Below are 17,423 nucleotides of genomic sequence, written 5' to 3'. Positions count from 1 at the left end.
TTTTTTTTTTGGTTAATTATTTGAACCAATTCTTACATATATTAAATAACACATCAAGTGAAAATCATTTCTTTGACATTTTCATCTTTAATGTAATTCAATTACTTTAATAATACCTTATTTTTCATTTTTCAATATGTATTTAATTATTTCAATAATACCCTACTTTTTATTTTTCAATATGATCAATGTACATTTGATATATTTGTCCTACTTGATTGGACAGTAAATTAACTTTATGAAAAAAAACATTTGAACAAAAGATGAATATATTTAGAGTTTTCTTCCAATTTATTCAATGAATATTAAAATACAGAAAAGGTAAATGGGGAGACATAATGTGTATCTATAATAAATAATTTCAATTGATATATTCAACACATATTAAGCGAATATGAATAAATGATGGTATTCGTTGGATGCTTAGTTCAAGTCAAAAGGGTAAATAGAGAGACTATTCTATTCGGTTTAATTGTAATTGACAATTTTGTGAACAAAAAGATTCAAAATTGAAAAAGTGTAAAAGTGAAGGAGTTATGTGTAATTTTGTGTAAAAGTAGTTGGTAGGTTAGTGTTAAACTTTGAAACGAGGAAAGAAGAACCACCACAATTTCTCGAGTGGCAAAAACAGAATAGATGTCTCTAGCTTGTCGCTATGGCCTCGCTCGAGTGAAAGACCGTTGCTAGCTCTTCATTGGACGGCCGCTCAAGCAATAGTGTATCCTAAAAGACCCTAATTTACGATTTTCAAGAATTTTAACAAGATCGTACCACCAAAAAGTCTCATATATAAATACTTGTGCCGTTTCACGAAAAATGTCTGAATTGTTCATTGTGAAAAACATACTTACACCTTTTATAATTCATACAATCATACAATCCTTTCTCCATTGATTTTGGCGATAGAAAAACATCATAACTAGAAATTCAAACATTAAAACCAAAAAACTTCCAGAGGATCTGTCAGAAGTTGAAGATCGAGGAAGATGATCGGAATTCTGGTTGTTTGGAGAACGATGAGTTATCGGGAATCCATAGGAGATAGACAATATCAGAAAGCCGAGAGTCGATGTAGGAGCATGCAGTCCAGGGAGGCTTTGGGAATTACTAAACAGAAGGTTAGAAAGTACTCGTGTTGGTCGAGTTTGGCAGTACCGTAAGTTTGTTCGTTTATAGTGGATTCATATTGGCTCGGGCTCAGAGTTTTTGCCCAATCGGGGTTTCTCCGTCATCAAATATTCTATGTTCTTTACATTTCAGCAATGTATTATACTGCGCTCATTCAAAATAGGGTAGATTGCATGTGAATTTGTCCGAACTAATTAATAACTGTAACGTGTTGTAATTGTTAATTAATTTGCTTAAATTTTCGCAAACACCTATTCACCCCCCTCTAGGTGTAAATTGGGTCGAACTGTGTAACTTTCATATTCTAATTGACTTCCTCAATATTTAAATTGTTTTCAAACTAATTTTTAATTCATTTGAATCAAAAAATCATTCCACATAAACAATTTGTAATAATTATTTTTTATATTATCACATCTTACAATATTATTTTTAGATTAATTAGCACATGACATCTCTACCTTTTCACTACTATTGAGGAAAACATCCTCACCTTTCATTTTTGGCATTTTCATCCTTATTTTTATCTTTCATTCTGCAAAAGGTTATTTTCATTCATTTTCTCAATTAAAAGCTGTGAAATAAAGAGAACACCATTCTATTTAAAAAATACAAAAAAAAAAGAAATTAAATAACTAATTGCAATTGCAGTCACAAAATTTTTAAAAAAGTGCAGACAAATCCCAAATAAATCAGTAAAGGGATAATTAATACATAATGTTCATACACTTCACTATTATTGTAAAAAAAGTCATACTTTTTCTTATTCCTTTTTTTTGACATTTTTATCTTTAATTACGCATCTAAGTTCAAATCAACAATTAATAGCACGTTCAACTATAACTAGTATATTCAACTATGACTATCCCTATTTAGCGGGATTTGAAATCAATTTTTTAGTAAATTTTGATTAAAAAAGTTAATGAGATATATATGTGATTGAAAAATTGTAGACTTCATAAAATATATTATTAAAATTAATTGTTCACCTAAACTTAAATATTTGAATTTTAATTTGTACCAGATCCTTTAATTACGCATCTAAGTTCAAATCAACAATTAATAGCACGTTCAACTATAACTAGTATATTCAACTATGACTATCCCTATTTAGCGGGATTTGAAATCAATTTTTTAGTAAATTTTGATTAAAAAAGTTAATGAGATATATATGTGATTGAAAAATTGTAGACTTCATAAAATATATTATTAAAATTAATTGTTCACCTAAACTTAAATATTTGAATTTTAATTTGTACCAGATTAGGACTTGGAGTCTCTGTGCTGTGACTCATTCCAAGTGTGAACTGTGAATTTTAATCACCACTTGAACGTGCAATTAATTTTTTCCATTTAAGAAAACTGGTGGGTCCACAATATATATATATATATATAAAATGTAAATGTTTTTTGAAACGGTGGGCCCACGAGTTAGAATTTCCTTGCAATCATTTGTGGAAAATTTACAAGTTGGTGGCGTCGAGACGACGTTTCTATTTGACATTGCTAAAAATTAGTAATTAATTTTAACTTAAAATTGATTTTGATAAAATTAAATAAATATATATAGTTGAAAAATTGATAAAATTATGGATCCTTGAAACTTGTGGTTAAAATTAGTTATTAATTTTAACTTAAACTTTTATTAAGCCAAACCAGTTGCAAATAATATAACATTAAATTTTTATAACTTATCTCCTTTTTTTTTTTTTTTAACTTAATTCGCTCATTATCCTAACATTGTTGAAGATAAATTTGAAATGTGTGACAACGTCGATGATATTACAAATTAAATGTCTAATATTGAATTATCAAAAGCAATAATAACATGAACACGAGAATGAAAAGTAAATATAAAGCAAACGATTTTTAAAACCTATGTTATCAATACAAGAATTAATTTAATTTAACTATACATGGTTTTAATATATCTTATAATTAGTTATTCATTTTTTGCTTACATATAAAGAAAGTTCTTCTAGAAAGATTCATCTGTGATCAAGAAGAGAAATGAACAATGTAAAACTTCATATGATCGACAATTGCCCTAGCGATATTATCTATAAAAATATCATTAGATTCTTTCATAATTTGGTTAAGGAAGGAAGATTGGTCAATAAGAAAATCTTTCTACTTTGGTGATATGATATGGTCACCTTGCCTTTTCAAAGTCAAAATTTAACAAATCCAAAGAAATCTATTAGTCCATCCAAAATTAAGGAAAATGGGGGAGCAAAGGACACACGCCTTGCTTTGTCTAAAATTCATTAAGCCCTGTTTGGCTGTCATTTTTTTGTTTTTCCAAATTTTAATCTTCGGAATAGTATTTTTTTTTTTTTTTTTAAGAACGTGTTGTTAAAAAATAATGAAAAGTTTTCGATTTACATGTAATATTATGTTATGGATGATTGTGTAGTTGAAAATAAGGAAAATGAAAAAAAATGAAAGAGAATGGGGCCAAACGAGAGCTAAATTGCAGACTGATTGTGAAATATTTCAACAAGACTTTTCAAATTGCAAATTGCAAATTGCAAATTCTTGTCAATCACTTTCATTAGGATTTTAGGATTACTAGGAAATTTCATTTTGAAAAGATATTTTGAAAGGAAAATTGACTAACGTACGAGTTTTTATTTGTAATTACAGTATAGTTACCTGCCAAGGGGTTGGAGTTACGGAAAAGTTTCTTACATTGAGCAATGCCTTTGTTATGAAAATTAATGCAGGATAAAAAATAAAAATTAAAAAAAAAAAAAAGCGTTGAACCCCAACCTTGAGGGCCCCCACCATCCCGCCCCTAAAGCTTTTTAAGGGAGATAAATTAATGCAGGATAGCATATATGAAAACTTGATAATATTGAATTTATTTACAGTTTTCAAGTTTTTGTTCGTTCGCTCATAAATATTTACCAAGAATGCTCAGGCGACAATAAATACGAAAGATAATCATCTATGTCTCGAAAAAATAACATTTTTTTTTTTTCAAAATTGAGATTTTGATCAAGACAAAGTAGTCCAACTCACGGTGGGCCCACGAGTTAGAATTTCCTTGCAATCATTTGTGGAAAATTTACAAGTTGGTGGCGTCGAGACGACGTTTCTATTTGACATTGCTAAAAATTAGTAATTAATTTTAACTTAAAATTGATTTTGATAAAATTAAATAAATATATATAGTTGAAAAATTGATAAAATTATGGATCCTTGAAACTTGTGGTTAAAATTAGTTATTAATTTTAACTTAAACTTTTATTAAGCCTTTTAAGCTAAACCAAACCAGTTGCAAATAATATAACATTAAATTTTTATAACTTATCTCCTTTTTTTTTTTTTTTAACTTAATTCGCTCATTATCCTAACATTGTTGAAGATAAATTTGAAATGTGTGACAACGTCGATGATATTACAAATTAAATGTCTAATATTGAATTATCAAAAGCAATAATAACATGAACACGAGAATGAAAAGTAAATATAAAGCAAACGATTTTTAAAACCTATGTTATCAATACAAGAATTAATTTAATTTAACTATACATGGTTTTAATATATCTTATAATTAGTTATTCATTTTTTGCTTACATATAAAGAAAGTTCTTCTAGAAAGATTCATCTGTGATCAAGAAGAGAAATGAACAATGTAAAACTTCATATGATCGACAATTGCCCTAGCGATATTATCTATAAAAATATCATTAGATTCTTTCATAATTTGGTTAAGGAAGGAAGATTGGTCAATAAGAAAATCTTTCTACTTTGGTGATATGATATGGTCACCTTGCCTTTTCAAAGTCAAAATTTAACAAATCCAAAGAAATCTATTAGTCCATCCAAAATTAAGGAAAATGGGGGAGCAAAGGACACACGCCTTGCTTTGTCTAAAATTCATTAAGCCCTGTTTGGCCGTTTTTTTTTTTTTTTTTTCAAATTTTAATGTTCGGAATAGTTTTTTTTTTTTTTTTTTGAAGAATGTGTAGTTGAAAAATAATGAAAAGTTTTCGGTATACGTGTAATATTATGTTATGGATGATTGTGTAGTTGGAAATAAGAGATGAAAAAAATGAAAGAGAATGGAGACCAAACGGAAGCTAAATTGCGGATTGATCGTGAAATATTTCAACAAGACTTTTCAAATTGCAAATTGCAAATTCTTGTCAATCACTTTCATTAGGATTTTAGGATTACTAGGAAATTTCATTTTGAAAAGATATTTTGAAAGGAAAATTGACTAACGTACGAGTTTTTATTTGTAATTACAGTATAGTTACCTGCCAAGGGGTTGGAGTTACGGAAAAGTTTCTTACATTAAGCAATGCCTTTGTTATGAAAATTAATGCAGGATAAAAAATAAAAATTTAAAAAAAAAAAAAAAAGCGTTGAACCCCAACCTTGAGGGCCCCACCGTCCCGCCCCTAAAGCTTTTTAAGGGAGATAAATTAATGCAGGATAGCATATATGAAAACTTGATAATATTGAATTTATTTACAGTTTTCAAGTTTTTGTTCGTTCGCTCATAAATATTTACCAAGAATGCTCAGGCGACAATAAATACGAAAGATAATCATCTATGTCTCGAAAAAATAACATTTTTTTTTTTTTCAAAATTGAGATTTTGATCAAGACAAAGTAGTCCAACTCTTTCGGGCTTCATCACGCAAAGTGAAAAATTAGAAATCCGTCTTATAATCATAACAATCCAAATGCATTAACTGAAGCTATATAAAAGGGAGCCATATATCTCGAGTCAAGTCAAGTATGCTTGCAATGACAAGATTTTATTTTATTTTTTCTATCAAAATGGTCCCTTATAAAGCACATTAACTTCACCTTTCATCAATTTCAACTTGTCAAACTACTAACCAATCACTTGCTTCTACGTCTCTCTTTGCTAGTGGCAACATCCTTGTTCAATTTTCGAAATTTAGACTTTGGTTTATCACATTTATTACACTTCTCGTATAACTTTACGTAACAGTAACAGTAACAGTAACAGTAACAGTAACACCGTTGTGTTATGCTTATATTGTATTTCACCCCATAGATCAAACAGTTATAAATCATCCAAACATGTGTGATTCAACAACTTTCAAGAAATTCATTATACTAAAACCCTAAATAACTGCCATGATCGTCAAGATTTGTTTGGTTTCAGCATGATCATCATCATCATGATGAATCTAAACTTGGAGAAGTCAACACGTGGCAGACAAATAGTAGGTCCCAAGTCAGTATATCACTCAAGCGTGAAATAGAGAAACTTTGAGCATAGCCTTAATTTATATTAAAAGAAATCCTTTCCTTAATCTCTGCTTTAAGATTAGAAAACCCCTGTGTCATGACACATAATTCTGTTGAACCCACATTTTACATCACGAGACTAGCAACTTTGGGGGCCACAAAAGATTTGTATATTTCCAAATGACCCCACAAGATTTTCAAATATTTGCTTGTGGGTCCCTAATCTTGGATCTTTCTTTATATCATGTCTTCATTATAATTACCCAATACTGTTACCTTTGATTTTTCAATTTCCAAATCCAATCCTAAATTAGACTTTGTGGTTGAAGCTCAATGTTCCTATTAATATTTTGATAAAAAAAAATTTGCATGTGACAAAACATGCTGAATATAAAATATAAACAAATAAATTTTTTATCCTTAAGAAATTTTAACTTTATAAATAACGTGATTAAGATGAAATATATACCAAATTATATATCTATTGCCTATTCATTAATTCTCCTCAAAAAGAGTATGAGTCAATTTACAAGTTCTACGATAATGTCTTGATTTATAAATTATAAATGTAAGTTAGTTGTAGATACAAATTAAAATTAAATTGATCTTTAGTTTAACAATGCCTCAATAAAAAATAAATAAATTGGAAAATTTGGAAAAGAATTAATTATAAAAAGATGTATACAATTAATTATTAATCTTTTTAAAATGAAGATCAAATGATTTCTCAACTCCGTGTCACTCTATCACTAGTTAACAGTTACATTCAATGCAATTTTCTCCATTTTTTCTTGCATGCAAGTTGATGTGAATTCATAAATAATAACAACTAAGGAAAAATAAAATGAGTCATGTTTACTTATAAGTAAATTTTAAATTACAAACATTTTTACTCGTCAAAGTTAAAATTAAAATAAATAATAAATTATTTCGAGTAAGGTGTGTGTGTGTGTATATATATATACTTTTTTTCAAAACTTCAACAAACATGCATGCCTAGGTCGAGTGCGTTTTGAGCTAAAGAAATTTCTTAATTTGGTAGTTAATCACTTTTCGAAGTCATCACCGAATCAAATTAAGATTATTATGTTAGACAAAATGAGCACAAAGATCTTGTTGATTTTCCTTGAAATTCAACCACAAAATCCTTTGGTAATCAACCATAAATCCAAAAAAAGGTATGAAAATTGAAAAAAGCAAAGCACATGAGATCCAAAAGAAAGAAAAGAAAATAAAGTGAGGGTCCCATGGCCGAAGGAGTGGAGGAAACCACCATAAGTAGTTGTACCAACACGGTGTCTGAATGAAGACAACCTAGGTGAAAAAAACATGATGTACAATATTTTCTGCAAACGCAGGTTTTGCTTATCAACTACTTAATATAAGAACCTGCGAACAAATAGCATGCACACACATTCCACACACGAAAGTTGAAATTTTGATCAAGAAATTTTAAGGTTTTTCTTTTTCATTTTTTAATTATTTTAGAGAGAATATGGAATTAAATTCAGAAGCTGATGAGGATACAAAAAAAGAGCAAGAACAAAAAGAAGAAGAAAAAGAAAAACAACATTTTCATGTATTGGCAGTTGATGATAGTAATATAGATAGAAAGCTCTTGGAAAGGCTTCTTACTGTTTCTTCTTACCAAGGTATGTCAATACTGTTTAGTCGACCTTACCAGACATACTTTTTTGTATGGGTGGGTTGATTACAGATCTGCTCTGGTAATAATGCAGTTACGTGTGTGGATTCTGGAGATAAGGCTTTAGAGTATCTTGGGTTGCTTGATATTCAAGAGAGTGAAATTTCAAGAACATCATCAATTTCTTCATGTTCATCTTCTTCATCCAAATCATCCGAGAAAGAGGTAAGAATTATACACTAAAATAAAATAAATATAGGGAAAATTATTTTCTTCAGGTGGGATATATTTCTATACGAAATTGATCAGATTTTCACAATTTTATTCAAAAAGATTTCAGGTGACCCTTTAGTAAATCTTTTATTATTAATGTTGTGCACCCTTTACTGATTTTTTCTGCTGCATAATTGGTACGTCAATTTGCAGAAAGTTACATATTCTGAAATATGTACTTGACCGCTTCATCGTATTAATCAAATATTTTGGAGGAATTCCCAACAGTTAATTCTTATTACATATATACCTATTTATTTTCAATCCCTACTGTTTCCAACACCTATTTGGCTGTTTCTGATAAAAATATTTTCTCAGGTATCAAAAGTTAACCTGATCATGACAGATTATAGTATGCCAGGAATTACCGGTTATGATTTGCTCAAAAGAGTCAAGGTTAGCTTCCAAAACACAAAACCTAATTATAGGTATATCAGGTTCGCAATAATTCTAGATTAGACTGCGTCGGTATATATACTTACCAGCATACCAATTTTATGTTCAGAACACGATGATTCGAGTATACAAAGAACCTCTTATCGTGTATGAACAAAGGCCACGATTGAAAAATTAATTAATTTTATGGGTTCTGTAACAAAGTTTACAATGTTTCCAAAGTGGAGAGACAAAATTATTTTCCTTTTACTTTTAACTTAGTTTATTTACCTTTTCACCGTCTACTTAATTGTTTTTCCTCCTTTTCAAAGAACATGCTCTCAATTGTTGGAGAGTAATTCTTATTACATATATACCTATTTATTTTCAATCCCTACTGTTTCCAACACCTATTTGGCTGTTTCTGATAAAAATATTTTTTCAGGTATCAAAAGTTAACCTGATCATGACAGATTATAGTATGCCAGGAATTACCGGTTATGATTTGCTCAAAAGAGTCAAGGTTAGCTTCCAAAACACAAAACCTAATTATAGGTATATCAGGTTCGCAATAATTCTGGATTAGACTGCGTCGGTATATATACTTACCAGCATACCAATTTTATGTTCAGAACACGACGATTCGAGTATACAAAGAACCTCTTATCGTGTATGAACAAAGGCCACGATTGAAAAATTAATTAATTTTATGGGTTCTGTAATAAAGTTTACAATGTTTCCAAAGTGGAGAGACAAAATTATTTTCCTTTTACTTTTAACTTAGTTTATTTACCTTTTCACCGTCTACTTAATTGTTTTTCCTCCTTTTCAAAGAACATGCTCTCAATTGTTGGAGATAAAGCAACAAATTCGCTTTAATTTAAAAGTGATTAATTTGAAAAGAAAAGTTTGTGTAACAGTACAGAAGACACTGCAAAAACAAAATAAAAATGAATAGTTTTATACAAAATTATATTCTTTATTCATCATGTTTTTTATGAATTTTTTTAAGTGGCCATGAAATTTCTCTGGTGCAGAGATCTTCTTGGAAAGATGTCCCAGTTGTAGTCATGTCGTCCGAGAATATACCATCAAGAATTACCATGTAAATGCTCGTGCTCATCTCTTCTTTCCCAATGAACTATATTTATTTTTCTTGTTATTTGATTATTTCTTTGGGAAGTTGATTAATGGCCCTACATCATTATGTAAAAGACACATCAAAAGGAGCTAGAAGATAAAATTTGTGGGGACAGATTACACAAAATATTAATTGTGGGGGCAAAATTGAAAATTACAAGGACTTTTTTTTTTAATTTTGAAAAAATTTGGGCAATATATTGAATTTCAAATTTATTATGGGGGCAGGTAACCCTCCATAAATCCGCCCCTGATTCAAATGGGTTTTAAAGGGGCACTAGAACAAGAAATTGTGACATTGAAATTTTGTCTTGAATAGTATGTCGGCAATCATATATCAACAAGTTTTAACAGATACATCAAGGAGCTTTAAATGCGTCACGAGGAAATAATAGACCAAACTAATATAGCATAATGTGGATGCTCATCTATTAAGAATCTAATTATTTTGGACCATTCTGGAAATCCGCCCCTGATCAAATGGATTTTAAAGGGGCACTAGAACAAGAGATTATAACATTGAAATTTAGTCTTGAATGGTATATCGGCAGTCTTATTTCAACAAGTTTTAAGAGACACATCAAGGAACTTTAAATGCGCCACGAGGAAATAATAGACCAACTAATATAGCATAATGTGGATGCTCACCTATTAAGAATCTAATTATTTTGGATCATTCTATTAATCTAGCAATGAAATGAGTGGTGTGAAGAAAAAGAATTTAAAAGCTTTAAAGAAGCTTTAACACGAGGTACGAGGTAATGCCATATTGACGTAATTATTGTCATAATATCACATGGCACTTCACTTTTAAATTGTTTTAAATACAATCAACTTTTTCATTCAATCACATCTTACCAAATCACATTATGTCTCCATCTGTCAATCACTCTCTATCAAATTGGTGTGACCCAACAAATATACTATGCTACATTCTAACTTGGCTGATATGAATATAGTTCTTTTATTTTTCTGAAAATTTAGCATTGAACTCAATGGAGGCACGATAAAGAATTCAAGGATCCTGATCAACTTATATGGAAACTTATGAATACCAAAAATATGTCCCAGTTGTAGTCATGTCGTCCGAGAATATACCATCAAGAATTACCATGTAAATGCTCGTGCTCATCTCTTCTTTCCCAAAGAACTATATTTATTTTTCTTGTTATTTGATTATTTCTTTGGGAAGTTGATTAATGGCCCTACATCATTATGTAAAAGACACATCAAAAGGAGCTAGAAGATAAAATTTGTGAGGACAAATTACACAAAAGATTAATTGTGGGGGCAAAAATTGAAAATTACAAGGACTTTTCTAAAAATTGGGCAATATATTGAATTTCAAATTTATTGTGGGGACAGGTAACCCTCCATAAATCCGCCCCTGATTCAAATGGGTTTTAAAGGGGCACTGGAACAAGAAATTGTGACATTGAAATTTTGTCGTGACATTGAAATTTTGTCTTGAGTAGTATGTCGGCAATCATATATCAACAAGTTTTAACAAATACATCAAGGAGCTTTAAATGTGTCACAAGGAAATAATAGACCAAACTAATATAGTATAATGTGGGTGCTCATCTATTAAGAATCTAACTATTTTGGACCATTCTGTATATCCACCCCTGATCAAATGGATTTTAAGGGGGCACTAGAACAAGAGATTATAACATTGAAATTTAGTCTTGAATGGTATGTCGGCAGTCATATTTCAACAAGTTTTAAGAGACACATCAAGGAACTTTAAATGCGCCACGAGGAAATAATAGACCAAACTAATATAGCATAATGTGGATGCTCACCTATTAAGAATCTAATTATTTTGGATCATTCTATAAATCTAGCAATGAAATGAGTGGTGTGAAAAAAAAGAATTTAAAAGCTTTAAAGAAGCTTTAATACGAGTTACGAGGAGTAATGCCATATTGACGTAATTATTGGCATAATGTCACATGACACTTCATTTTTGAATTGTTTTAAATACAATCAATTTTTTCATTCAATCACATCTTGCCAAATCACATTATGTCTCCATCTGTCAATCACTTTATATCAAAGTGGTGTGACCCAACAAATATACCATGCTACATTCTAACTTGGCTGCTATGAATCTAGTTGTCTTTTATATTTCTGGAAATTTAGCATTGAACTCAATGGAGGCACGATAAAGAATTCAAGGATCCTGATCAACTCATATGGAAACTTATGAATACCAAAAAATTTACGTTTTCCCAATTGTGGCTTGTTTAGCTAATGAATACATGATAATACAATGTAAAGTAACCTAAGTATTCAATATCAACGCAACTATTTGAAGGGTGGTAACTACAAACAAAATCAACTTGTAACCTAAAACTTGTCTTTTACTAGCTTTCTCTTGATTATTCACTATGCATTGATTTTGCTGATACATCAATGCATTCGATTGTAATGAAGCAGGTGCTTGGAAGGAGGAGCAGAAGAATTCCTGTTGAAACCTGTCAAATTAGCAGATATGAGGAAACTTCATTCCCACCTCCTTAATACAACTAACATTCATGACACCATAATAGATAGTGATCACAACAACAATACTAACAAGAGGAAGGCTTCATCGCCTGAGGATTCAGACAGAAGAACCAGAATTCAAGAATTGCCTGTGTCCTAATATTATTTTTTCCATGTCCTGAATTCGTACTCGCTCTAATTTAACAGTAATAGAATGACAGTATTACTTGCGAAATGTTTTGCTAGCATATACGTGCAGTGTAACTTCGAATATTGAAGTGCGCATAATTCATGCACGAAAGATGAAACAAACCCACATATAACTTCACTTTAGTAATACCAATTACCAAGATTTCAGCTATTGGCATCAATCCGTATAATTGCCCATATACAAGATTTCAGCTATTGGCATCAATCCTTACTGAAAGGTATAATTGCCCATATACAATTTGTAGGGAGAAAATGATATGTTGGGCTAAGGAGCACAAAATAGTCAAGAATGTTCGCCTGAATAATACTAGCATTTGTATCCCAAACGAGATTCTTGCTTTTATTTTAATATCTAATTCTAGGTATCGGAAAATGCCACAAGGGAGAAAGGAGAGGGGTTGGGAGGTTTTGAGGAGGAGAAGATTCTCATCAATGAAGGATTTCTTTCCCGGTTTCTCGAGATGCTAAAATCATCCTCGATTGTTTTCACGAAATGACTTGCCAAAGATAATGATGCTCCATCTGCAAAAAGAAGAGAACCAATATTTATAAAACGTGACAAGAATTAAAACCAAAAGCTCCTTTCCCGCACCAGAATGCCTAAACAAATGATTCGTATTTGAAATTTAGTTACCTAAATTACAGCTTCTCTTTTCTTGATTCTGGTTCTTCCTTCATTCTATCTCCTTCATACAGCAAAATATTTCCACTTTCTGTCTTGAAAAATAATTTTGGATAACATTTAATGTCAAAAGTTTCATTTGAGATATCATTTGCAGTAGCAATTAGCATCCTACAAAAGCAGTGGAATTTCAACGGAAAAATTAAGATCTGTATTTCAAACATCAACAAGGAGGTATTATATAAACAAACAATAAACAAGATTAAAGCAAGAGAAATTTTAACCATGGATAATTCCATATAAGTCAGATGTCTTTACAACTTTCTTCTACTTCATGACTGATCCAAGTGCAAGGATGTATAAATAAAATTATAAGTCAAGTTGCAAATAAAATTTACATGTCTGTTTTTGCAATTATGATTTCTTTTTCTTATTTAAAGATTTGCTGCCATGTTTATAGATTATACCTATTGATGTTAGTACCCAATCTATCATTTTATAATACAATTATTCACAGTACAGCTACTGATATGCCATGACCTTTATGGTATGCTGTGAAAAATTTGGGCAATATATTGAATTTCAAATTTATTATGGGGGCAGGTAACCCTCCATAAATCCGCCCCTGATTCAAATGGGTTTTAAAGGGGCACTAGAACAAGAAATTGTGACATTGAAATTTTGTCTTGAATAGTATGTCGGCAATCATATATCAACAAGTTTTAACAGATACATCAAGGAGCTTTAAATGCGTCACGAGGAAATAATAGACCAAACTAATATAGTATAATGTGGGTGCTCATCTATTAAGAATCTAACTATTTTGGACCATTCTGTATATCCACCCCTGATCAAATGGATTTTAAGGGGGCACTAGAACAAGAGATTATAACATTGAAATTTAGTCTTGAATGGTATGTCGGCAGTCATATTTCAACAAGTTTTAAGAGACACATCAAGGAACTTTAAATGCGCCACGAGGAAATAATAGACCAACTAATATAGCATAATGTGGATGCTCACCTATTAAGAATCTAATTATTTTGGATCATTCTATTAATCTAGCAATGAAATGAGTGGTGTGAAAAAAAAGAATTTAAAAGCTTTAAAGAAGCTTTAATACGAGTTACGAGGAGTAATGCCATATTGACGTAATTATTGGCATAATGTCACATGACACTTCATTTTTGAATTGTTTTAAATACAATCAATTTTTTCATTCAATCACATCTTGCCAAATCACATTATGTCTCCATCTGTCAATCACTCTCTATCAAATTGGTGTGACCCAACAAATATACTATGCTACATTCTAACTTGGCTGATATGAATATAGTTCTTTTATTTTTCTGAAAATTTAGCATTGAACTCAATGGAGGCACGATAAAGAATTCAAGGATCCTGATCAACTCATATGGAAACTTATGAATACCAAAAAATTTACGTTTTCCCAATTGTGGCTTGTTTAGCTAATGAATACATGATAATACAATGTAAAGTAACCTAAGTATTCAATATCAACGCAACTATTTGAAGGGTGGTAACTACAAACAAAATCAACTTGTAACCTAAAACTTGTCTTTTACTAGCTTTCTCTTGATTATTCACTATGCATAGGTTTTGCTGATACATCAATGCATTCGATTGTAATGAAGCAGGTGCTTGGAAGGAGGAGCAGAAGAATTCCTGTTGAAACCTGTCAAATTAGCAGATCTGAGGAAACTTCATTCCCACCTCCTTAATACAACTAACATTCATGACACCATAATAGATAGTGATCACAACAACAATACTAACAAGAGGAAGGCTTCATCGCCTGAGGATTCAGACAGAAGAACCAGAATTCAAGAATTGCCTGTGTCCTAATATTATTTTTTCCATGTGCTGAATTCGTACTCGCTCTAATTTAACAGTAATAGACTGACAGTATTACTTGCGAAATGTTTTGCTACCATATACGCGCAGTGTAACTTCGAAGATTGAAGTGCGCATAATTCATGCACGAAAGATGAAACAAACCCACATATAACTTCGCTTTAGTAATACCAATTACCAATATTTCAGCTATTGGCATCAATCCTTATAATTGCCCATATACAAGATTTCAACTATTGGCATCAATCCTTACTGAAAGTTATAATTGCCCATATACAACTTGTAGGGAGAAAATGATATGTTGGACTAAGGAGCACAAAATAGTCAAGAATGTTCGCCTGAATAATACTAGCATTTGTATCCCAAACGAGATTCTTGCTTTTATTGTAAAATCTAATTCTAGGTATCGGAAAATGCCACAAGGGAGAAAGGAGAGGGGTTGGGAGGTTTTGAGGAGGAGAAGATTCTCATCAATGAAGGCTTTCTTTCCTGGTTTCTCGAGACGCTAAAATCATCCTCGATTGTTTTCACGAAATGACTTGCCAAAGATAATGATGCTCCATCTGCAAAAAGAAGAGAACCAATATTTATAAAACGTGACAAGAATTAAAACCAAAAGCTCCTTTCCCGCACCAGAATGCCTAAACAAATGATTCGTATTTGAAATTTAGTTACCTAAATTACAGCTTCTCTTTTCTTGATTCTGGTTCTTCCTTCATTCTATCTCCTTCATACAGCAAAATATTTCCACTTTCTGTCTTGAAAAATAATTTTGGATAACATTTAATGTCAAAAGTTTCATTTGAGATATCATTTGCAGTAGCAATTAGCATCCTACAAAAGCAGTGGAATTTCAACGGAAAAATTAAGATCTGTATTTCAAACATCAACAAGGAGGTATTATATAAACAAACAATAAACAAGATTAAAGCAAGAGAAATTTTAACCATGGATAATTCCATATAAGTCAGATGTCTTTACAACTTTCTTCTACTTCATGACTGATCCAAGTGCAAGGATGTATAAATAAAATTATAAGTCAAGTTGCAAATAAAATTTACATGTCTGTTTTTGCAATTATGATTTCTTTTTCTTATTTAAAGATTTGCTGCCATGTTTATAGATTATACCTATTGATGTTAGTACCCAATCTATCATTTTATAATACAATTATTCACAGTACAGCTACTGATATGCCATGACCTTTATGGTATGCTGTGTGGAGAGGATACTAAGCCGTGTTTGGTTTAGATAAAAATACTATTTTCAGTAGATTTTGATAAAAGTTAATGAAATATGTGTGTATAAAATTGTGAATCCCATAAAACATGTGGTTGAAAATGAGTTTTAGGAAAAGTGAATTTTAGAAAATGGGGACCATGCATGCATTTAAAGTTTACACCAGAGAAACATAGAATTAGGATGTAGCAAGAATGAACAGTGCCATCATATAATCATGGCAAATCATTTTCCAAGGTTATAATAGTAAACTAATGTGGCATAATATCAAAGGTACTGGTGAAGAATCTTAATTTTTGCAATGATAATATCATTATCACTTCCAAATAAGACGGCAACTTCATCCAAAATCGGGACTAATTTTTTGCAGTGTCCACACCACGAAGCATAAAACTCTAATAGAACTGTGCACATAAATTAAGCCCAGATTTTAGGTGTAATCGAGGAGATTCCACAAGCTAGAAAGGAAATAATTAAAATTGAGCTTTTTCTTCTCCAAGATAAAACTTACGGGCTGATAACAGCTCATGCAAAAACCAAGACAGGGATATCCATAATCAGGCACATACTCAGGCGCACATGTCTGCAAAGTGTAGAGAGAGACAGATGAAATGTTTTTACTAATGTTAAAAATAAATGTATGAGCTTAACGTGCAATCCCAAAAAAGTAAGAGATAACACAGAACATATAGTGGACAAAACTGTAACTCCTACCTGGTCAGGAATAAGAAAATACATCTGCTGACAGAAACAATCAGTAAGTAAATAACGTGCAACTTAACAGCTAAAATTACGACGATAAACAGAAAAAGCAGAGCAGTTCAAAAATGCTAACACGGTAAAAATGTAAAAGAATGATAAATATGTCAATATTCATACCATTTTTCTCCGAGTTGAAGACCATGTCCTGCAAGTTCCCTGCAACCAGCACCTTAACAGGTTCGCTTTTCTTGATTCTGGTTCTTCCTTCATTCTATCTCCTTCATACAGCAAAATATTTCCACTTTCTGTCTTGAAAAATAATTTTGAATAACATTTAATGTCAAAAGTTTCATTTGAGATATCATTTGCAGTAGCAATTAGCATCCTAAAAAAGCAGGAAAAGGAGAATTTAGTCATATCTGAAGTAGAATTTCAACGGAAAAATTAAGATCTGTATTTCAAACATCAAAAGGAGGTATTTTATAA

General features: G+C 30.9%; 1 protein-coding gene and 2 long non-coding RNA genes across 9 annotated transcripts; 1 reads left to right on the top strand and 2 right to left on the bottom strand.

The window, feature by feature from the left end:
* The first annotated feature begins 7,665 nt into the window (after nucleotides 1-7,665).
* On the top strand, nucleotides 7,666-15,062 carry LOC111381840 (two-component response regulator ORR9-like). 3 transcript variants are annotated; one of them, XM_023005685.1, is made up of 5 exons: nucleotides 7,666-8,018; nucleotides 8,106-8,236; nucleotides 8,603-8,680; nucleotides 9,697-9,764; nucleotides 12,242-12,524. In XM_023005685.1, the coding sequence occupies exons 1-5, from the start codon at nucleotides 7,862-7,864 to the stop codon at nucleotides 12,447-12,449; spliced, it is 642 nt and encodes a 213-aa protein (XP_022861453.1). In that variant the 5' UTR covers nucleotides 7,666-7,861; the 3' UTR covers nucleotides 12,450-12,524. The 3 variants fall into 3 exon arrangements, with proteins under 3 accessions (XP_022861453.1, XP_022861452.1, XP_022861454.1); XM_023005684.1 differs by having other exon boundaries at nucleotides 12,239-12,524; XM_023005686.1 differs by lacking the exon at nucleotides 12,242-12,524 and adding an exon at nucleotides 14,780-15,062 and having other exon boundaries at nucleotides 7,667-8,018.
* On the bottom strand, nucleotides 12,593-13,643 carry LOC111381842. Its single transcript, XR_002700415.1, has 2 exons — nucleotides 13,134-13,643; nucleotides 12,593-13,021 (listed from the first exon to the last, which is right to left on the bottom strand). It is a non-coding gene; the product is annotated as an uncharacterized LOC111381842 (long non-coding RNA).
* A 94-nt stretch (nucleotides 15,063-15,156) lies between the features above and the next one.
* Nucleotides 15,157-17,184, bottom strand: LOC111381841. 5 transcript variants are annotated; one of them, XR_002700411.1, is made up of 5 exons: nucleotides 17,115-17,181; nucleotides 16,950-16,973; nucleotides 16,747-16,818; nucleotides 15,672-15,830; nucleotides 15,157-15,559 (listed from the first exon to the last, which is right to left on the bottom strand). It is a non-coding gene; the product is annotated as an uncharacterized LOC111381841 (long non-coding RNA). The 5 variants fall into 5 exon arrangements; XR_002700414.1 differs by having other exon boundaries at nucleotides 16,950-16,976; nucleotides 17,115-17,173; XR_002700412.1 differs by lacking the exon at nucleotides 16,950-16,973 and having other exon boundaries at nucleotides 17,115-17,184.
* Between the last annotated feature and the right edge of the window lie 239 nt (nucleotides 17,185-17,423).

This window comes from Olea europaea, unplaced genomic scaffold (genome assembly GCF_002742605.1).
Source record: "Olea europaea var. sylvestris unplaced genomic scaffold, O_europaea_v1 scaffold2383, whole genome shotgun sequence".
NCBI classification, from domain to species: Eukaryota; Viridiplantae; Streptophyta; class Magnoliopsida; order Lamiales; family Oleaceae; genus Olea; species Olea europaea.
Note: the sequence above shows the minus strand (reverse complement) of the source record. Positions and strands in the feature narration are given on the sequence as shown.